The 22245-nt window shown below is 48.5% G+C and overlaps 2 protein-coding genes across 5 annotated transcripts; both read left to right on the forward strand.

The window, feature by feature from the left end:
- The first annotated feature begins 521 nt into the window (after window positions 1-521).
- On the forward strand, window positions 522-9967 carry golm2 (golgi membrane protein 2). Of its 4 annotated transcripts, XM_047041512.1 has the most exons (11): window positions 522-996; window positions 1371-1985; window positions 4572-4626; window positions 4735-4837; window positions 4932-5022; window positions 5397-5511; window positions 5684-5767; window positions 5909-6202; window positions 6768-6905; window positions 7584-7751; window positions 8440-9967. In XM_047041512.1, exons 2-11 carry the CDS (start codon window positions 1659-1661, stop codon window positions 8514-8516), a joined length of 1452 nt encoding a protein of 483 aa, XP_046897468.1. In that variant the 5' UTR covers window positions 522-996; window positions 1371-1658; the 3' UTR covers window positions 8517-9967. The 4 variants fall into 4 exon arrangements, with proteins under 4 accessions (XP_046897468.1, XP_046897467.1, XP_046897469.1 ...); XM_047041511.1 differs by lacking the exon at window positions 522-996 and having other exon boundaries at window positions 1074-1985; XM_047041513.1 differs by lacking the exon at window positions 522-996 and having other exon boundaries at window positions 1076-1985; window positions 7584-7670.
- A 283-nt stretch (window positions 9968-10250) lies between these two features.
- ctdspl2b (CTD (carboxy-terminal domain, RNA polymerase II, polypeptide A) small phosphatase like 2b) lies at window positions 10251-18560 on the forward strand. Its single transcript, XM_047041516.1, has 13 exons — window positions 10251-10484; window positions 12651-12841; window positions 13317-13455; window positions 13645-13788; window positions 14628-14843; window positions 15058-15151; window positions 15299-15410; window positions 15496-15582; window positions 15783-15845; window positions 15937-16016; window positions 16186-16312; window positions 16481-16576; window positions 16680-18560. Exons 2-13 carry the CDS (start codon window positions 12674-12676, stop codon window positions 16743-16745), a joined length of 1392 nt encoding a protein of 463 aa, XP_046897472.1. The 5' UTR covers window positions 10251-10484; window positions 12651-12673; the 3' UTR covers window positions 16746-18560.
- The last annotated feature ends 3685 nt before the right edge of the window (window positions 18561-22245 follow it).

The raw sequence follows: 22245 nt of genomic DNA on the forward strand, positions 1-22245 counted from the left end.
TATGGATAAACACAATATAGCAGTGATGTGGTATATGTACGGATGTCGTTCTTTGAGAATAGAGACGTACACTATATCATTTACACTCGGATTTATAACATTGATTTTATATATATGGCCTAAATACAATTATGATTGAGTTCATGTAAATGCAGAATGACACGTATAGGTCCAGTGCGTTAAAGTATTGTTGAGGTGACTTTGTTGTCAGTGTGGTTTCTGTGGAGGGCGGCTTCAATGTGTCAATGAAGATTGACAGAATAAATAATGTCGTCTGGACCGCTCTGATCCTTATTAGTCCGTAGTGGAATATAATCTGTTTTGTTATCTACGGGTCGCTTATCGGCGTGAACTAGACCCTTTGACAGCGCAACCGATTTTTAACTCCGCCCTCCATCCACGCCGTCTGTGTCCGGATTGCAAAATAAATGTCCCCATAAACTCGTTATCTGAAACAACCAATAGGATTCCCATATGTGTATGTGCCTTGCATTAGAGCTTTAGCACGATTGGATAATCCCACTGTCAATTCAACTATCTTGTGCACTGACGGCTGTATGGTTTTGTCTTTAGAAGAGCCAGTTGGTAGACTTTAACATTCAGAACTTTACTAATTATATTAGTTATGTCGCTGTAATCCCATAAGATAAATATGTCATGTTGTATTTGTTATCACCACGACGCCCGCGCTCCGCTGCTTTCCCACATTTGCCGTGAAAAAGAGACAACACAGGAGGATTGTCTCCAACGAAACCGAGGACGCACTAGTCTAGGCTAGCTAAGTAACGTTAACCAACAATGTTAGCGGGGCAAAACGTTGCAGACCTAACATTTTTTGTCAGTTTTGTCAGTTGAGTTGTTTATCTGGTAATACACTGTTGCCCGTCCTCCGGACAATGAAGAGACCTTGGATATCATACGTACTGTACAGACAGAACTAGCGATCTAAAATAGCGCTAGCCAACATCGATTTCAAGTCTTGGCTGAGGTCGGATGGTAATAACTGCTGTATTGGACAGCCTTTTAGATACCATAATCCATTGTGAGGTTCTCAAAACATGTTTTTATGCAAGATGTATTTATTATGAATGCTTTGTGTTTGCCGAAGCTAGTTATGTACAGGTTAGCCTATCTACTATTTACCAGCTAGCCAGTTTGTTTTGTCAGGTCTGGTTGCTGAGCAGCAGCGGCCAACCAACGCATATAATTTGCTCAGCCAATCATTAACTACCTACGAGCTAGCTAGATATATATGCGTATACCAGAGCTTGTAATTGTCCAAAATAATAATAGCATTCAATGCGTTGTGTTTATTGCTAAAGTTGCTTGAAGCTAACGCCAATGCTTGCCTACGTTTGTTGTGTTCGCAGCTAGGCCACGTCGCTGCGGTTGCACTGACAAGCAGCGCATTGGATGAATGCAAACAAGAGCGAGACAACTGTACGGAAGGAAGAGGACGTTTTTTTGTTTCGTGGTGCTTCTGTCGTTTGAGAACAGAAAAAATGCTGAACTGGTAGCAGCCAATTTTGGTGGCATTTATCGTCTTAAATTTTTGCCGCAGCAATACGGCATGTCAGACATTCACATCTGGAATTCTCTAACGTTACCAGTGCTGTAGCAGAGCATCTTTGCTAGTTCAATTAGCGAGAGATTCAGAGATGGTTGGTTTTGGCGCAAACCGACGGGGAGGCCGTCTCCCGTCCCTCGTCCTCATTGCGTTAATGGTGATTATCGGTATACTGTCTTTCAACTACTGGACCGTTTCCAACAAGAACGGACGGCTGCTGGACGAGCTATTGGAAGTACAGACGCAGGTGAAACGCACGGACGCGGCGCGCAGCAGACTGGAGAAGCGCAACTCAGAGCTGATGGTGCAGGTGGACACGCATCGGAAACAGATTGATAAGAAGGATGGCGACAACAGCATGCTTGAGGGCAAGCTGCAGGCTCGCGAGGTCCTCGTCAAGAAGTTTACAGATGAAAAGGTAAGAGAGTAGTAGTATTAAAGTAATCCTGTACAATACACTCAGGGGCGCCGCCAGGATTTTGGGCCCCATGGGAAAAAAAACTAACAAGTTTATCATTTATATTCGTTTTTCAATTTTTGGGGCCCATGTCAGTTAGGGGCCCTTAGAATCTTCATAACCTTTCCCCCTATATGGCGCCCCGGAATACACTGGCACACTAAGAACATGTGTCTGGGGACAACGACACTGGTCTGTGTAGACCAGGGCAGACCAGTACCCTCTAAGAACAGAGGTGTGTACAGATTGAGTTGAGGTGTGCCTCAGAGTCTACAATGTGGCCTGGTAGGTGTAGGTCTACACTCCCAAGCCTTTCTGGGAATGTAGTCAGGTTACTTCCTGGAGAAACCTGTTGCAGGATCCGGCTCAGGTGTGCCAGCATTCAGGTCAACCAGTGCTCAGGTGTCCCGCGAGAGCATTTCACTCTCCTGTGTCAACAGCTGCAAGCACAGGGACAAGACAGGGTGTGTCTGTAGGCATGGACTCCCCCTTGCTCTGTTCTGCTGCGTTCCTTTCAATCCCTCAACTCCGTTGTTTCTACTGTTAGCCACTGCTGTCTCTCTTGTCCTTTCTGTGGGTCTGTCCTTTCCTTAACTTGGCCCCCCTCTTCTAGTCTTCTCTCTTCTTCCTTCCTCCTTCCTCACTGTTTGTGTGCTGCAGTGTTTCCCACAGATTCGAAAGCAATTTGTGGCGGGGTGGGGGTGGGGGGGGTTGGGGTTGTTTCATGTCAGACGTGGGGGGGGGGGGGGGGGGAGCGGGGAGCAAGAACAATCCTTGCTGAGTTTTGTTGGTGGTCATGATGTTGTGGCCCTCCTCCCCACGGGGTTCGGGAAAAGTTTGATTTTCCAGCTACGGCAGCTAGCTCTGTGGTGAAGGAGTTGGCTAAGGCAAACGCTAGCGATTGGTTATGGCAGATCCAGTAGTTTTAAACTTCAATAGTGTACCCGCCTTCAAGGAAGTTAACGCTTGTCAATGGAGCGATCCCAGACCCTCTGTACAAATGAAATGTACAAGGGTCTGGTTAGGACCCGGCTAGGGGGGGGGGGGGGTAGTAATAATTCCTTCGTTAATAATTTGTTACACAGAACTTTATTATATTAAATATTAATCCAAAATGATTCACACCTTCACAAAATTAACAACAACAAACAAATCATTTATTCATATGCAGCAACGCTACTGCTAAATAACTATTTAACTGGTCGGCTCCATGACGCCAGGTAAGTAGCTAGCTCCTGAGACTTCTCAGCAAAAGAACGAAGGGGAACCTTCGATTAAGATATGTTCGTAGGTACCTAGCGAAAAGTAACCTCAACTTTCCTAGACCTTTAGCTAAGGCACTAATGCTGAAGGCTCGCTGCTATAGCTGTCGGTCTTTCTAGAATGACATAGGTATGCATCGTTGCTAACATGTGCTGACTTTGTGACTGTGTATGTGAGAAAAAGACGTGTGAGTGACAGAGAGAAGGAGGGAGAGCAGGGAAAATAAATGCAGCTGAACGAATACGCTGCGTGTTTTAACCTTAATAGTGATTTCAAAATTATGAAACGCAATATGTGGCAGCCGGTGTTGATTCTGTGGCGCACCGCCACAAATTAGTCTGTGTGGGAAACACTGTGCTGTTCTTAGAGGGCACTGCTCTGCCTCAGTTCAGGGAATGTGACATAATGAAGCTGTTATCTTCACAGTAGATGACACTGAAGCTGTAATTACTGTCACAGCTCTCCTGTGAGCTTTCTGCTTCATTAACAACCATAGTCTCTCTCTCTCTCTCTCTCTCTCAGCCTCTTTGAGGACAGTATGGGGGTGCAGCCTAGTGCAGCCTGAGCTTCCCACAGATCTCATTATAGAGGCCCAGCTTAGATCGTACACAGCTGAGGACCACTGGTCCCTCAGGACCAACACACACACTCACACACACTCCTTCCCTCATCACCTCAGTGGGGTTAGCCGGCAGATGCTCCTGGCTCAGCTGCTCCCTGATGAACTGTCATGTCCACCCAATTTACCATCTTGTTGACTGTTCATCACCTGTAACATAGTTTGAGACATTCACACCAACGTGACCAGAGTTGTAGCTTTTAGGTTGAAAGTGTGTAACGCTTCACTTGACTAAAGTTCTTCCCTCTCTCCTCTCCCATCCTCTTCCCTCTCTCCTATCCTCTTCCCTCTCTCCTCCTCTCCCATCCTCTTCCCTCTCTCCTCCTCTCCCGTCCTCTTCCTTCTCTCCTCCTCTCCCATCCTCTTCCCTCTCTCCTCCTCTCCCATCCTCTTCCTTCTCTCCTCCTCTTCCTTCTCTCCTCTCCTATCCTCTTCCCTCTCTCCTCCTCTCCCATCCTCTTCCTTCTCTCCTCCTCTCCCATCCTCTTCCTTCTCTCCTCCTCTCCCATCCTCTTCCTTCTCTCCTCCTCTCCCATCCTCTTCCTTCTCTCCTCTCCTATCCTCTTCCCTCTCTCCTCCTCTCCCATCTCTCCTCTCCCGTCCTCTTCCTTCTCTCCTCCTCTTCCCTCTCTCCTCCTCTCCCGTCCTCTTCCCTCTCTCCTCAGATAAAGTTGCAGAGTGATGTCACATCTCAGATGACAGAGATCCAGAGGCTCAAAGGTGAGTTGATATCACTGCCTAGCCAACAGGGAGCGCTGGCAGCACACCAGCTCACACAGTGGACACCCACAGCCAACCGCATGTGTGTGTGTTTGTTGTGGCCCACAGAGCAGCTGAAGGAGCTGAAGCAGGAGTTTATGAAGCAGGAGGAGCAGTTGAGGGAGGTGAGGAAGAACAGCACCACCCTGGAGAGGAGGCTGGAGTATGAAAGGTACAGCAGATCCAATTCACATTCCTCCCCCAGAGATATTTCTACTCTGTGGTAAGCTTGACCAGGCTGGGCATGACGTGTGTGTGTGTAACAGTTTGCAGTGTGGGAGACAAATGGCCCAACAGAAGAACGAATATGAAGAGATGAAGAAAAGCCTGGAGGAGGAAGCATCCAAGCTGAGACAGGTGAGTGATGATGATGATTGTGGTGGTGGGATGCCTCTAGAGCTCGTTAGCCTTGTTTATAAAGGAGAAGCCTGCAGGAAACTGTTGTGGCTCTCCCCGCCCCCTGGTGGTGTCAGCCAATAACAGCAGTCCATTATGTCCTGAGGGGGCAGCTTGGTGTCCAGTTATAGTATGAGTGTGTTTTTGCTGGCACAGCAGTAAATGTTTCAGCCTTTCATCATTTTCCTCTGGATGTCCTTTCCCCTCCCCCTCCCTGTCCCATTCATCCCTATTACCCACGCTCTCCCTTTATGCTTTCATCTCTCTCTCTCTTTCCCCACTGCTTCATTTCTCAATCTCTGTCTCTCTCTCCTGTCTCCTGTCTCCTCCTTCAGAGTGCTCTGAGCAGCAGGAAGACAGCAGGGACTGCTGATGCAGGGGCAAAGGTGGAGGCTGCAGGGGAGCGCCACACGGTGGTAACCCTCCAACATGACAGCCCAGATCTGAAAGGTACTGCAGGAACATCACCTGTAATGCATCACACCAAATGGTGTGAGGGGCACTAAATCATCAAAGTATTATGATGTCTAGATATTATCTACATATATCATGTATGTGAGTTTGTGTTCAAGTTTGACCCATGTCTCCTGTCTGTGTGTGCTTGTCCTGCTGCCCCCACCAGAGGACCTGGGCAAGCCTGGCAGTGATGCTGGCATGCCTGGCATCGAGGACAGCGAGGTGGGGAAGATAGACGAGGTGCATTTCGGTGAGTCAGCTGGTCTCTAGGTCTCAGCTACAAGGCTAGTGCAAGAAAGTCAATTCATGACTAATGTATCTCCCCTTTCATCTCTTGCTTTCTCTTTCTTTCTCTGCCTCGCTCTTTCAACCTCCTCCTCCCTTCTTCCAGCCTTAAAGCGGCCAGCCATCACCCAGAACCACGTCCTGGACCCAGATCCTGAGGTGGAGACTGGGGATAGGGTACGGGCAGGGCTAGATGATGGGGCAGTGAGGCCTGTGGTTCTGGAGCTCCCTGATCTGCAGGCAGAGAGGGACAGGGTGGTGGTGGTACCCCCTGCTGGCCACCCTCTGCAGCAGCAGCCTCCCCCTGCAGTGGCAGACAGACCGGTGCTGTTTGATGAAGACAACAAGGCTGCAGCCATCCAGGCAGACGAGCTAGGAGAGCAGAACCGACAGCTCCAGGGTAAACACACACACACACGCTCATGTACATACTCAAACAACGTCAAGGTACAAACACACACGGCTCTATTGTACTCTACTGTATCGATATACTCTGCTTTATAGAGGAGACTGGAATATTTCCCAGACAAGGCAGAAGATTCATAAAACCCCTGGTCCAGTTCCATCTTGAGAACCTGACAGTCTTTGGAATAGTTGAATCTCTGTATGTCAGGCTGTTCTGAGCTCCCATTGGCTCTGTACAGCAAAGGCCCCGCCCTTCACTACTTTTGGCCAATTGTCAGCTTTTCTCCTGTTGCCATAAAGCATCCTGCTGTGAGGAGGAATGTTTGTCTAGAAAATGGAGGGAGCAGAGAGAAAGCAGTATCGCTCCCTGGCTCTCCTCTCTGCTCTTTTTGGCAGACGTTCAGTTTGCAAGGTGATTCGTCATTCTTTTTTTTACTCCCTCAAGACTGCGAAACATGCGTGTTTGGAGCAGCCATGTGAAAGGGCTCATTCAAGTAGAAGACTCTGTAATAGCTCACTCTCCTCCTCCAATCTCTCCCCTCTCCTCCTCCTCTTCTCAGCTCCTGACCATGTTAAGGGGGGGAATGTCCAGGCCAGGGGTGTGGGCCTGCCCCCCAACCCTGCCCAGGTGCCCAACCCCATAGAGCCTAGGCGTGCCAGGGACCAGTTGCCCGCAGAGGCGTCTCGGCACCGCCAGAGTGAGTATCAGTATCCCTGGAGGTGGGTGGGTAGGGGGCTAACTGAGCACACTGGAGATGAGGAGCGGACTGGAGCTGACTGGAGCTGAGGAGAGGTCTGGGTCTCATGGTGCTGCTGCTGCCTGGCTTCAGCTCTGCTGCCCCTACACTGCTGCACTTCTCCTCCTCTCATCCAGCCTTCCTCCTCCTCCTCCCGCATTTTTCTCCTCCGCACACCCTTCTCCGCTACTTTTTTACTCTCTCTCCACCATTTCTCTTTTGTTTGTCATAAAAACCCCAGCTTGTCCGGGTCTGGTGTTCTATCCAGTTTCTTCTCCTCCCAACTTATGGGAAGTATCTGCCCCCCCCCCCCCCCTTGCTCTTTCTCTCTCTGTGTCCTACCTCCCTTCCTGACAGACTCCATCTGTTTAAGCCCTGTTTCTTTCTTTTTTTCTTACTCTCTGCTCACTTCACTCCTCTACTCTTCTTCCCCTTTTATTATTTGCCCTTCCTCCTCCATTCTGTCCTCTCTCTCTCTCCATCCCTCCCTTTCTCTCTGCATCCCTCCGTCCTGACGGGGCCCTTCTCTCTGCATCCCTCCGTCCTGACGGGGCCCTTCTCTCTGCATCCCTCCGTCCTGACGGGGCCCTTCTCTCTGCATCCCTCCGTCCTGATGGGGCCCCTTCTCTGCCTCTGCAGGCCGCTTCTTTGATGAGAACGAGTCCCCGGTAGATCCCCAGCACGGCTCTAAGCTGGCGGACTACAACGGGGACGACGGGAACGTGGGTGAGTACGAGGCTGACAAGCAGGCCGAGCTGGCCTACAATGAGGAAGAGGATGGTGATGGAGGGGAGGAAGACGTCCAAGGTGAGCCCGGGGGGTCTCCAGCCAACTGATCTCACCAAGTCCCCCCTCCACTCCTGCTGCCTCTCCCTGCATCAGTTCTAGGCTGCCACCTTCACCCTTGCTCACAGCACCCTGAACCCCCCGCCCCCTCCAAACCCACTCTCGACCGGATACCTACCCTTACTTGCCCTAATCCAATTCGACCCTGTCCCCAGCCCTAACCCAGAGTCTCAGGGTTCTGTGAGTGTATGCATGTTCCATCCGGCTGTCTCCCTGCTTGCCTATGCTTCCTGTGGCTGGGCCCCACCCAGCTGTCAGTGTCCAATCACTATCTCTCTCCAGCTGTGGTAGAGTAGACGCTGTGTTCGTGTCACATAACTGGCTAAACAGCCTCAAGTGCGCCATGCCATCACCCTGCCATCCATCTGGACCAGCTGAGGCTGTACTATGAGGCATGATCTGACCAGCTTCTTACTAGTGACTAACCAGTCCATCTCAGTCCATACAGCTGCTGTTCTTCCTGAAGTCGAGGTGTCTTTAATAGAGAAACATCATAAGATCAGGACCCAGAAGGATCATGGCTGGTGTGCAGCCATAATGGCAAAGCCCTGGTGACCTATGACCTGTAAGCACTGAGGAAAGTCAACATAATAGTATGTTGTCTTTTTCCCCCCTTTCTCCTCTTTCTACCCCGTTGTTCTACTCCCAGACGATGAAGACCGGGACATGCAGGGAGACCGTGCAGTCGACTACGGGAAGAGACACCAGGCCATTGACATCCTCTAGACCCTACACTTAACTGTGTGCAAGACCCCGGACTTCCTGTGTAGGAGCTGGTGCACCCCTGTGCTGGGGGTGGGGCTTCTGACCACCTAAACTCGCCTTCCACAGTCTTCTTACTAGGATGTAAATCTCATGACAGTTTCCTAAAGACCTCCAGGATGTGGCAGCTCTGGAGAAACTGATGTTAACTGTAGGAACCTCCCACCCTGCAGCACTGCAGACAGAGACATGAAGACCAGGCTCTTGCCTGTGCTGCATCTGCAGATGATCATGGCGGTTTTATGTTTGTTTTTGTTTGCTTTGTAAGTTATTTGTCACTTAGGGAAGCCCCAAACTAGATGACAGGTATGCAATGTGGGACTGTATAATGAGTTTCTGTTTATGTCTGATTATGAAGGTTTTCATTTCCTACTTGGCTAAATTTCCTTTGGACTGAAGCTGTCCGAAGTCTCTTATGTGTAGATAGGGGGACTGTTTCTGACCTGGCCAGAAGTCTGGCCCCCTCTCCTCTGCGCAGCCTGATAACACCTGTGGGCTTTTCTCCTGTTGGTGTTCCACCTTGACTTGACTTTCCCTTAACTGACTAGAGGTTCTCTCTGATTCTGAACAGCTGTTTCTTGATGGAGAGCTGAAACTAGTTTAATCCTAAATGTGTCAATTAAATTAAAAGTCCTCGGTGTTTCCTCCGGTGTGTCTTGGCTTGTTTTGACACCGGCCCCCCATGCCAAGGATCTGTCATGCCGTTAGGAAACATCTCTGACTGCCCTCATATTCCAAAGTGTTGGTCTGAGGGCTGATGTTGCATGCATGACCACCACTACTAGCAATCTTTATGAACCTCACCCCCGCCCCCCCCCCCCCCCCCCCTCACTCCACTTAATGAAGCTTCAAGCAATACTCATACAAACTTACCTAGGTACACTTCTGGGTAAATGACTCTGGAACTTAAGCTTTTATGAAGGAGTGTTGGTAGCAGGTGTCTACATGTTGGAGCTGTCTCCATTTATACTGTAGGACATAAGGTACAAACTTATCTGTGGCATTTTAGAAACATGAGCATTAAATCATTTGTTTTTGTAGCTCTAAAAGAAAGATTTCATATTGAAGGGCGGCATATTGAATGTATTGTGTCTTTGTTTTCTTCTTTTTATTAAAGGGAAATTGTACAAATCAGAGACGCATATGGGCAAGGCCAGCCAGGGAGATCCGTTTCCTTCAAATGGGAATTACAGGAGAGAGAAATACAGCTGGTAGTTCAGTCACTGTGATCTGTAGGACAAGTGGTCTTGATTCGGTTTTCTTGTTTCATGGTAATTAATGGTAAACATAGATCATCATGCTTAATAATGGTCATCCATCATTGGTAACAGTAATCAATCAATTGCTTATATGTATCCCTCAAATGCTTTTTGATTTATAATTTATTAAAACCGTTTTGTGCTCTTTTGAATGTGTATTAGTTGTTTGAAACGTAACTGATCTAGATGAGGCGTACCAGTGGGATTCATTGTAGAGTTGATGACTCCGTGCAGACACCACAGTAAGTCTATGGGTACACCGATTTGGTTCGGTTTTGGACCCTTATTTTGTCGGGTAAGTATTGTTTTCATCTTCAGCCTTGGAAAGTATATCGTAGCTACACTTATTGTGACTGCCACGAAGTTGGCAAGTATTGAACGTTCATTTTAAAGCTACCTATTATCTTACGAGAGGTTGTGTGTGATGTTTGTGCATCGAGTGTCGGAGGGGGTGTGTGTTCATGTGTGCATACGGGTATCTGGTTTTCAGTGTGTGGATAAGGAGGCGGGAAATGGCGACTAGCTACATATCGCAGTATCAGTTTTTAGACGGTCCCTGAACGAATAGAAGTCGGATCACAGAAAAAAACTGACTGCTGCCCCCATCGTGGCTACCCGCAGCAGTTTGCTCGACCTGTCCCTTCGCTTTAGAGGCACTGCGGAGCACTGTAAAGTAAGTGAGGATTTTAACATGAGGGGGTGTGTATGACGTACAAATAAATATTTTCCTTTGATATTCAGGCACGTCTGCTAAGCTTCACGCTCTGTTTAGCTATTGTTGGCTAGCTAGCTAACCTAACGCGTTCGCAAAAATTCATGGCCTCCTTGGATCAGGCTAATCCCTGAAACATTTGGTTTCTAACGACTCGATGTTGGTCGCTAATAAAATGTATAATCTGTAACTACTAAATGATCACATCCTCTCGTACTTTTACTGCTGTAGGGAACTGTCATTTTACGTAGTTGGGTTGCTAACGACTGGTTGTTACCATCATAACAACCCAGGGAACGTTCCGCTAGTGCGAGTTACACAGCAGCATTCCAGCAATGCAATGGACATTCCCGGACCCAAGCTATTAACCAAGTTAATTAGTTTGGTAGTTCATGGCTATGTCATTCTCTAGCTAACGTGTTCAAAGTATCGTTTTAGGATTGCTTTGGCTGTTCATAGTTGATTTATTTCATAAGACATTTTTTAACCACGGTATTACCGACTAGCTTTATCTAATGCAGTTAATCGACTAGCTTGGTAGCCTAGCCTTGCTGAACGGCAAGCAGCAGACAGACGGTCATGGCTAAATGCTGGAAGGTACGGATCCGCTGCATAGCTAGCTAACTAACCATGTCAATCGCAAGTTTAATGAGTGGGCAATCTTAAAAAAGACTGAATATAATATAACAGCTAGGCTGCTTGCTACAAGAGAGTTTCTAATGTCAGCTAATTATATTGTTTGGCCCATTTGCTACCTGGGCGCAGGCAAGAAAGGTCTCCTTTCTTTTCCCGCTCAGTTTATGCGATGTGCATGCATTCTTCAGTATGTTGAAAGCGGCTACTTCAGTGGCTGACTAATTGGACTTAGCGATCGAATTTTGGTTTTATCAAACACTTTAGCATGTTGTTAGCCTACTAATAATGTTTTATTAGCAGTGCACGTCGCATTGTTGTTTTCTGCAATGCCATGGTCGGTGTCAGCTCCTGCAGCCAGCATACCTGACAAGGGGAGCTGGTTGAATTGGCTAGATATGTGACACTCACTTTCTCAACAAAGCTCAAGAGTTGGCTACACAGCACCGCTGACAGGATAGTTAGGTGACATTCCAGCCTTTCTAATTACAGGAATGTTTCTAATCCACGACGTGTTGGTTGTTTGTTCCACATTGTGGACTCTTGAGACCCAGCTGGGTGTCCCTCCACAGCACTGGTGCCTGCCTGGCAGAGGTAGATGCTGTCAGTGCCTCAACAGGAGGGCATATATCTGCTCAGTACATCCTGCTTACTCTGGCCTGTGGGCACATTTAATACAGGATATTTTTTAAATGGTCTCTTGTGTTTCATCCCTGTTCTGATACAAACCAGATGTAGTGTAGAACGATGCAATAGGTGGTGGAGCTGGACGGCTAGAGTAGCACACACACGCACAGTCTTTCTGTAACGTGTAAGTGTGTTTTTCTGGCACGGAATCTGACAGGTCCAGGACATGCCTGAACACATTTTCAGCCAGTTGTTCTTATGTAACTGCACTGGTTGGTAGGATGGGGCCAACAAGAACAGTTCTCCCTGGCTGGGGTTTGTTAATGAGCTTGTCTGCACAGACTTTCATCCAGCTAGTCAGGTTTCAGTTTGAGCAGAGACACCCCCAGAGGGTGGATGGTGTGGGAAGGCACAGGTTCCTAGTAGGGCACTGAGAAAAGGAAAAGAGCATGTTGAAAAGTGTTGGAGCAGGGCCGTGGCACAGTTGAGGCTGGGTTAGTGTTGTGGGGAGGGGGGGGGGGGGGGGGCTGCATTGGTGAACCATATAGTGAAGGAAATGGGATCCTGAACACAACCAGATGTTTTGCTGCTGCACGCTCTTTGCTGGACCAGTGCTTTTTCTCTGTTTGTGCAAGACCAGTACTTTTTCTGTGTGTGTGCGTCGATTGCGTTCAAGTTTTCTACTCCATTTAGTTTGTACCCCATTCCATTGAGTTGACCTAGAGTATAGTAGTAGAGCGCCATGTCCACTGGTAACTGGTCTAAAACCATAGTACTCTGCTAGCTTTATGACAAAGTTAACAAATCTTTACTCTCTTGCTCGCCCTCTCTTTCTCCCCCCCCCCCCCCCCCCCCCCCTCCTCCCAGTCTTGCATGTGACTGCTAAGACGATGAGGCTGAGAATGCGCAAGGCTTCTCAGCAGCCTAACCCCGCCCATGCGGCACGCCCCTCCAGGACCAAGAGGAGGCACTCTGAAGTGGAGGAGGACACGCCCCCTAGTGGGGGGAGGGGACTTCTGTCCACCATCAAGAAGTTTATCAGAGGAAATGCTGTCAAGGTGAGCCCCTTCACCACCAGCACCCTCTGTCCTTCCCCCAAGCCTTCACCATCTAATCTGGGATAGCAACACCTGTACAGAGGAAGAGCACATGCTTTAAACTATCTCATGTGAGATCAGACATTGCCTCAGTGAATGAAGGAAGGCTGCAGTTATACTATTGGAACAAGGCCAAAGTTGAGCTTTGACCGGCCCGTTGTAGCAGTTAACCTGTGTACTGCACATGGTGTGACATGCAAGGCTGGTGTTACGTAAGTCTACGTTGGCTGACCACTCCCGATTTAGCTCAACGTTTACCATGTAAATCTACTGTTTGTCAGGAGACAGTGTCATGTTACCCAGAAATGTGTGGCGGAATGCAGCTGCCTGGCAAGGACTCTGACTGGGGGCTAATTTTAGCCAGGCTCAGAGTTTCCCTTCTCTCTCGATCCGTCTGTCTCTCGCTCTCTCTCTCTCTCTCGGCTCTCTCTCTCAGGTGGCGCAGGAGAACTCTGCTAAGAGAACACGGCTCCACTGTGATGTGGACAACAACTTGATCACCTCCACACCTCAGGGTGGTGATCCCCCCAGGAGGACCATGGCCCGGGGGGGCAGGAGGGGCTCTGTCAATGGAGGTGAGACTACGTTTATTTTCTTATGCTGACTTCTTAGACCATTCATGTTCAAGCTCCTCCCATTAATAGGCAGGTGTCCCAACGTGGATTTTAGGCCAGGACCCCAGGGTGTTTTGGGATGTGCTATTCCCCAACAACGCTTCTTACGGAGTATGTGCTGCTGCTGACCTTTAACCCCTGCTACCACAGAGGCCACCAACCATGACAGAAGTAAGGCTGAGAAGGTCAACGGCAGGCTGGAGGAGGTGGAAGTTGTCAGCCCCCCCAGAACCACCCTGCTGGGAACCATCTTCTCCCCTGTCTTCAACTTCTTCTCACCCGCCAATAAGAATGGTGAGACTAGCTCAACTGTTCAATCTAACCTACACTACCTTCTGTCCTATCATACATCTCCTCTGTACTTCTATTCCAGTGTTTCCCACACATAGACTAATTTGTGGCGGTGCGCCACAGAATCAACACCGGCCGCCACACATTGCGTTTCGTAAAACATTTTTTTTTCGCTATTTAGGTAAAAACACGCAGCGTATTCGTTCAGCTGCATTTCCTTTCCCTGCTCTCCCTCCGTCTCTTTCACGCACGCGTCTTTCTCACATACACACACAGTCACTACGTCAGCACACGTTAGCAACAATGCATACGCCGTTCTAGTGAGACCGACAGCTACATCAGCGAGCCTTCAGCATTAGTGCCGTAGCTAAAGGTCTAGGAAAGTTGAGGCTACTTTTCGCTAGGTACCGACGGACATGTCTTAATCGAAGGTTCCCCTTCGTTCTTTTGGTGAGAAGTTTCAAGAGCTAGCTACTTACCCGGCGTCATGGAGCCGACCAGTTAAATAGTTATTTAGCACCCTGTATGCAGCGTCGCTACCTGCATATGCAGAAATTATTTGTTTGTTGTTGTTGATTTTGTGAATTATTTCGAACCCCCCCCCCCCCCCCCCCCCCCCCCCCCCCCCGCCACATATAGTTTTCTAATCTGTGGGAAACACTGTATTCTACCATACATCCCACCCACCGGTCCTCCCCCGGTCCTCCTACGCTACATATGCATCCTACCCTTCCCCACTCTACCTTTCACTGTATCCTGTCTCCTACCCCATCAATCCACCATACCGCCTGGGGGGTGGGTGGTCTGTGCATGGCTAATCCTGATTGGTTTTCCCCAATCAGGCTCTGATTCGCCGGGGCAAGCGGTGGAGGCAGAAGAGATTGTGAAGCAGCTGGACATGGAACAGGTGGAGGAGACGCCCACCTGCACGCTGGAGGTCTGTACCTCCACACCCCAGTACCCCCCTGTCCCCCCGGTCCTACGGCCCCCCCACCCTCCAGAGGCCGCCCCGGAACAGGCGCAGATTGAGCCTGATGCTGACCTGCCCCCCCTCACAGGTGAGCAGGGAATGGCAGTTATGGTGAATCATGCCTCCCTACTATTGATGTGAGTTTTAAGGAATTTTTAATTATTGTTAATTGATCCGTGGCTAATGACAGACTTCTTCAGTTTGCATTACCTGTTCTAACTATTCTTATTGTTCTCTCCCTCATTCTTTACTCTCTTCTACCTCTTAACTTTCATTCCTCCACCCCTCCCTGCCCTGCCCAGCCCCTGGTATGCCCCCAGAGGCGACTTATGTGGAGGTTCAGCCCACTGTCCCAGCAGAGGGCACCTATGAAGAGGACTGGGAGGTCTTTGACCCGTAAGTACTAAAAACTATAATTCCCAAAATAAGTTTCTTTTTTGTTATTGGTGATGGCTGTACTTGGTTGACTATGTGCTGCTTGCTGCTAGTCTGTCTTCCTGGCTGGTGTATGATGTGTCCTCTGTGTTTCTGCTTGCGGTGCAGCTACTTCTTCATCAAGCATGTCCCTCCCCTGACTGAGGAGCAGCTCACCCGAAAGCCAGCGCTGCCTCTGAAGACCCGGAGCACGCCTGAGTTCTCCCTGGTTCTGGACCTGGTCAGTACCTTCACCTCCACCCTCTCAGAACCTGGCCAATATCAGTCTGTTACCTGCCTTCCCATATCTCTGTCTCTCCTTTCAGGATGAGACGCTAGTCCACTGTAGTCTGAATGAGCTGGACGACGCAGCTCTTACCTTCCCTGTCCTTTTCCAGGATGTCATCTACCAGGTACAGGCTTGGTGTTCTACCAACGTCCTTACTAGTGAGCAACCTGGCCAGCAGGGGGCAGTGCTGCCCTGAGTTTAGTTTCCCACTGTCTTCCTATAAGCTGTTTTTGGTAGAACACAGCCTGAGTATGAACGTTTTGTAATTGGCTTTATTTTAATGAACCGTTTAACTTTGTTTCGCTGTCTCCTGTTTGTTTGCAGGTGTTCGTGCGGCTGCGGCCTTTCTTCAGAGAGTTCCTGGAGCGCATGTCGCAGATCTACGAGGTCGGATCCTGATTTCAAGTTCCTTCATTTGACAAGAGGAGCTGGTGGTGGTGTGGCGAGACATTCATCCCTGTGTGTGTTTGTCTTACAGATCATCCTCTTCACAGCCTCTAAGAAGGTGTACGCAGACAAACTGCTCAACATCCTGGACCCCAAGAAGCAGTTGGTTAGGTGTGTGTGTGTGTGGCTGGAGCAGGTGTTGAATCACATGTTATGTCCAAGTGATATTCAGGTGTCAGAGTTGTGGTTTAGCTACATTATTGATAAATGTCCCTGAACCAGGTCATTGATTTCTTTTTTTCCTCTACTTCTGTCTCCGTTGTCGTGGCTGTAACTGAAGACACCGCTTGTTCCGAGAGCACTGTGTCTGCGTGCAGGGCAACTACATCAAAGACCTCAACATCCTGGGCCGAGACTTGTCCAAGACCATCATCATAGACAACTCACCTCAAGCCTTCGCATATCAGGTGACCTCTCTCATGAACTATGCATCTACCCTGGGTTGAGAGGTCAAACACTAACACACACACACACGTGCTCTCTGTTCCAGTAGTAGCACTGTATTTTTCCCGAGTGTTTAGTTCTCCAACTGACTGTTTGTCTAGCTGTCTAATTGTGTGTTTGTGTGTGTTTAGCTATCAAATGGCATCCCCATTGAGAGCTGGTTCATGGACAAAGGCGACAGTGAGCTGCTGAAGCTGGTACCCTTTTTGGAGAAGCTGGTGGAGCTGGTAGGATCTCACAAAATATGGATCCATAATGTACCAATCAATACTGAATCAATCCTTATTCTATAGTTGTACCTGACCACTTGGCTGTTTGCTCCCCTACCAGAACGAAGATGTGCGGCCACACGTCAGAGAGCGATTTCGTCTGCACGACCTGTTGCCCCCAGACTGAGGTGTAAAGCAGGACTGCTGCCCCCGGACGCCAGAACTGACTGACCCCTCCCTCACAGACGCTGTACAGAGCCCCTTTGGAACACCTGCTACAGACATTGCCATTGCTCTTGATATTTTAGCCTTTTCTCTAAACCTATGATGTTCCTGCATTTCTTTGTCCTGCATACTTGCATTTAAAGCAACTTAAGAGGAAAGAAAAGGACATTTTTTCAAAGCAAGAATTTTTAATTGTATAGACCCAAATCACAAACTTTTAGGGAGACTGTGAAGGACTCCTCCTGTCCCATTGGTTGGCTGCCGGGTCCTACACAGCCCCCTCCACCCACTGCAGCAGGTGCTGTCTGTATGGGCTGACCGTCTCACCAGAAGAAGAGGATTATCTCGCACACTGGCCCGAGACCCTCTGGCTCCAGACCCCTCCCCTCTGGCTCCAGACCCCTCCCCTCTGGCTCCAGACCCCTCCCCTCCGGCTCTAGACCCCTTCCCTCCGGCTGTAGACCCCTTCCCTCCGGCTCCAGACCCCTTCCCTCCGGCTCCAGACCCCTTCCCTCCGGCTCCAGACCCCTTCCCTCCGGCTCCAGACCCCTTCCCTCCGGCTCCAGACCCCTTCCCTCCGGCTCCAGACCCCTTCCCTCCGGCTCCAGACCCCTTCCCTCCGGCTCCGGACCCCTTCCCTCCGGCTCCGGACCCCTTCCCTCCGGCTCCGGACCCCTTCCCTCCGGCTCTGGACCCCTTCCCTCCGGCTCTAGACCCCTTCCCTCCGGCTCCAGACCCCTTCCCTCCGGCTCCAGACCCCTTCCCTCCGGCTCCAGACCCCTCCCCCCCTCTGGCTCCAGGCCCAGTTCTCTGGTGCTCTACATACTGGACACTCCGTTGGCACACGTATGGCCTGTTTTTGTGTAGCTGTTTATCTGGTTGGGCTCCTATTTTTGAGGATTTTGCCACCTTTTACCCTGTAGTGTTAGGACCTCATAATGCATTCCTCTGTGTCTTCTGTTCTAGAGCCTCTTAAACAGTTGTTTCCTTGAACAGCCTTGATCCTGCTAAAATATCTACACAATCTGAACTGGTTCCTCCTCTCCGTAACTACATGGAGATGTTAAGAGACTAAGGTCCCATTTTCTTGTCAGATCATGAAGAATTGATCCTGACCTTCTGTTTATGGTGCATAGTATTCAAAGGTAATTGAGTGGTAGGGGCTTGTATTTAGTGGATTTAACAGCACATCCGGAATGGTGTCAGTTTGGCTTGGAGGTTTTACACAAACGCATAAAAAAAGAAAACGGTTTATTTCTGCTGTTTTGTGCTGTAGATATCTGCTTTGTGTAACCGGTCATTTAGGAAGCTGGAGTACTCTTGGGCTTTCGTGTGAACCTCCAGTTACTGTTCTATACAATGTTCCTATACTCTGTAAGTTTGTATCCAGCTATACCAGATCAGTACAGATGACATCTGTCTCAGTGGGTAGAGGGGGACATCCCAGAGTTCTCAGTAACCAGGTGACGGCTGGCAACACCAGAATTCTGAGCTGCCAACATTCTCCTCAGTTCCAGGTGGACAGTGTCACCTGAGGTGCGAGGGCCCTGGAAGGGGATGGAATGTCTCACTGTTATTCTCGACCCACATCTGCCATGTAGAATGTTTCACTTTTATGAATTGATTTTTACTTGTGTACTTTTTAAAGCCTTTTTCTTCTAAGTGCAGTTGAAGTATGTTAATGTCGAGGCAGAGGTTTATGACTGAATGTGTCTCTGTCCTGGCTTTTGGAGAGATGTAGACCAGGATGTATTAGTTCTAGTGGACCCCAGACCCTCATCTCCTCCAGTCGGCTCTCATGGACCATGATCCCAGAGAGGCTTCCCCAGCCCTGCTGATGGATGCTCATCAATGGTGCCATACTACCCTTCCTCCCCAGTCTAAACAAAGTCTTATATCTTCCTCTACAATGTAAAGATGTCCAGAGACAATCAAATTCTGGAAGCTCGTCATGCCAGCCCCTAGGCTGCCCCTTCTGGCCTCCAGCCTCTCCTCTCTCTGTAGAGACTCACTAGAACCAGACTAACAGATCAGATCTAGTCAGCAGTGTTGTATTGAGTGTATTGACTATGAATGTAAAGTGTTTTCCAGTTTTGAGGGGGGGGGGAGAGGGAGTTATATAGTCCATGTGATCCAAAGGATCTAGTCTTTTTGTATTTTTATCTTCCAAATCTTAAAAGATGAGAAAAAAAAAAAAAAACATGGTTTGGTTTTATTCACCAAAAGTTGTCATTGTTATTGAGAGGTAAAGATCTGCTGTTCAGTTATTGTAGTTCCCCACCATGCAGACTCGGTCAGAAGACTATTAGCTCCCATATGTGTTTATGGTCCAGTGGCCTGGTTTTGTCAGCTCATTCAGGTCCTGTTAACACCAGTGGTCATCTAAACCTTGGGCCAGGCCAGAATATCCATCCACAGTGACACCAACAGAACTAGAACCAACCCATGAAAGACCCAAAGCTCCATCTGACCTGGCCCAGCTCTGTGGGGTCTGACCAATGTGTGTGTTCTGAAGGGTTGTGTTTTCTAACCAGCTTGGTGATGCTGAGGATGTAGGTGTTGATAGAGACCCGGTTCATTTGTGCATTACCAGTTTATTATTGTACAATGGGGTGTACAGTACATGCAGCTTAAAAAAATCCTTAAAATAAGGACTCTTTTTGTATTTTTGATTTCAAAAGGCATGTCATATCTACTTTTTAAATGTATTAATGAAGATTTAACTTTACATCAGCAGGAGTGTTTTCTTACAAATATCTGTATGTTTAGTTTAGCGCGTTGTCACTGACCCGTAGAAATTTAGCATGTAGAGAATACGCTTGCATTTGTGGGAAAGTCCTGAATAAAATTTAAATCATGGCACTTTTTCTGCAGGAAAAAAGATTTTGTTTCATGTCTCTTTCCCATCAAATATCCTTAGGCCTACTCTGGACAGATTTTGTGCTAATCATCTATTGGAATTATTTTAATTGGGATATTTAAAGGTAAAGCTTGCATGCAGGCAAAGATGGGGCCAGTGTTTAATCAGAGGGGCACATTAAAAGAAGAAACAAATGATATTTAAATACTTTAATATTTCTTTACATTAAAATCATACAAATGGCTCTGGCTCTTCCAGCTCCTCAGCTCTCTCAATACCTTGATATGTTTTCTCACGCTTTATTTACTGGGGCAAAAGAAGGCTGCAATGTCCCTTCATTTCATGATGACTGCTTTAAGAAGAAAAAAAACGTTAAAAAATAGATACTATTTTATTCAGTCAGCTCAGGGGGTGCCACAGGGGGTCCAGGCACTGGCCCCTGTAGGCCCCCGTGTTGAACCGCCACTGACTCGGCCCCGGTGGTCATCTTAAAGCAACCTGTCTGGCAAGTGTATACTGCTTCCACCACTGTTGTAGAGAGACATGAGCTCCGGTTACTCACATTGGTCTGAGAGGACCTAATCAACTCGCCGTATTAATATTTCAGCACCCAAGACGCCGTGTTTGTTTGCAAATCCGGACGTAGAATTTCACAGCCACCCTTTCGCACCTTTTTGCGTCGGTTCTTAATTAGGCTACTTTAGACCATGGGTAGGGTTGCAACCGGACAGGGAAGAAGAGCTTAAGTCGACACGGTGGAAGGATAGTGACTTCGCTGTGGGGCAGTGTATCGTGTAAGTGGGAATATCCAACTTGACAAAGAGACCTGAGAATTTGAAGACGTCTTTGGAACGAAGAACTGGGCTACCTGAAGAACCGTTTTCATGATTTTCTATGCAAAATTTCACGAACCAAAATTCAACGATGTCGCTGAATATCGGTTTTGTGGTGGCACAACTAAAATGGTTTTGTCATCCAACTGGATAGATGAAAACTGTGCTTGTCTGCTTTCGTGGTAGTTTTCCTAAGTATCATCTTGAAATTAACGTATAGGCTCTAACCTGCTGCTCATGACAATGGGGCGAGTAATAAGCCTACGAACATTTTGCGTATTAAGCATGTTTATTGGTAAGTAGGCTATCCCGCTGATCATATTTTAAAGTAGACACATTGCTGGGTTGATACATTTATCTTAATGCCACATTTCCTTTTTTTTTTTCAGGCGTGATGTATGGTGATAACGCCAGACAGGTGCGCTCGCTGCCCCAAACTGTTGCGCGAAAGGATCCCGGGGACTCCAGCCAGCTTGATAAGAACATACTTGAACTGATTGAGCGCCTTCATGCATTATCCGGAAAAAATCTAAACACTGGCCCCAGCGTCCGAAGCGGCATCCCTCCAGAGCCTCAGGTATCCGGACAACCGACGAACCGGGCCGATGGTACCACCTTCACAATGTCGGGGAGCATAGACTTTAGTAGCTACTATGGAGTCTTGAGCGGAATATTAGCCGTATACGGGCCGCTACTTAAAGACAGGTTTGTAGAGAACCTTCCAAAAACGATAGTATGTATTTTATCCGGGAGGCAGGACTGTGGATTGGAAGCCGAGCTGACCAGAGCAATATCGCTCGAACTGGGAAAGCCTTTCCTAGAGCACCTGTCATCGCTCACATCTCAGACCTGCCCTAGCGGGAGCGCGGAGCCCCCCAGTTTCCTCAACTCTTATCTTAGAATGGGAGAAGCCAACAGTACAAACTCCCTTCAGAAGATGGTCATAACAGCTCTATCTCAGCTACCCCTGTCTGGCAATCTGGTCTCCGCACTCAGTGGCCTTGTGGACACGACGTTTCCTCCTATTGTCACATATTTGACAGATTTCATGCAAACTTTTATTCAAACTCCCATGGACTATGTCAAACTAGGACTGCAGTTAGGAATCAAGATTCCCTCCATAGACCAAAGTGGGCAGTGCCAGCAAGGTATTACTATTCAGGCCACAACTATCCACTCGATTGATCAAACTGATCACATGTGTGTTTAGGATTCTGGTTATATGTGTCTTCCTGTCTCTCCACAGGGGACCTCAAACAGCTCATCATGTGGTAAGCATTGATGTAGCATCTACTGAATGACTTCTGAGTGAGGCACACAGCATCACTGCATGCTGTGATGTGACATATTAGAGAATCAATATGAGAACGTCATGGTGTGACCTTCTTAAGCTGAGGGGAAAGAGACAGGCAGGATGGTTGGCTCTCTAACAGGTGTGTTTTTCTCCAGGGGGATGAGCCACAACGTGACCTGGTCGTTTGGTAATGCCATCCTGGACATCTTCCTGGGTCCAGGGCCAGCCCCTTGCTACCCGGCCTCAAACTGTCAGAACCCCACTGTCCCCGTCAGCCGTTCCCTAGACAGCAGCATTGCCTCGGACCCCCTGACCTGTGACCGCCACACCCTGGCCCACTTCAATGACACCTCCTGCGCTGACATCATCAAGAAGGGACAGCAGGGCCTTGATTCAGGCTCCACCTCCCTGCTGACATTCTGCCAGGCTCTGAGCACGCTCAGTAGTGCCCAGCTGGAGCAGGTGTGGAGCTCCT

The sequence above is a fragment of the Hypomesus transpacificus genome, chromosome 19, assembly GCF_021917145.1.
Source record: "Hypomesus transpacificus isolate Combined female chromosome 19, fHypTra1, whole genome shotgun sequence".
Classification (NCBI taxonomy): Eukaryota; Metazoa; Chordata; class Actinopteri; order Osmeriformes; family Osmeridae; genus Hypomesus; species Hypomesus transpacificus.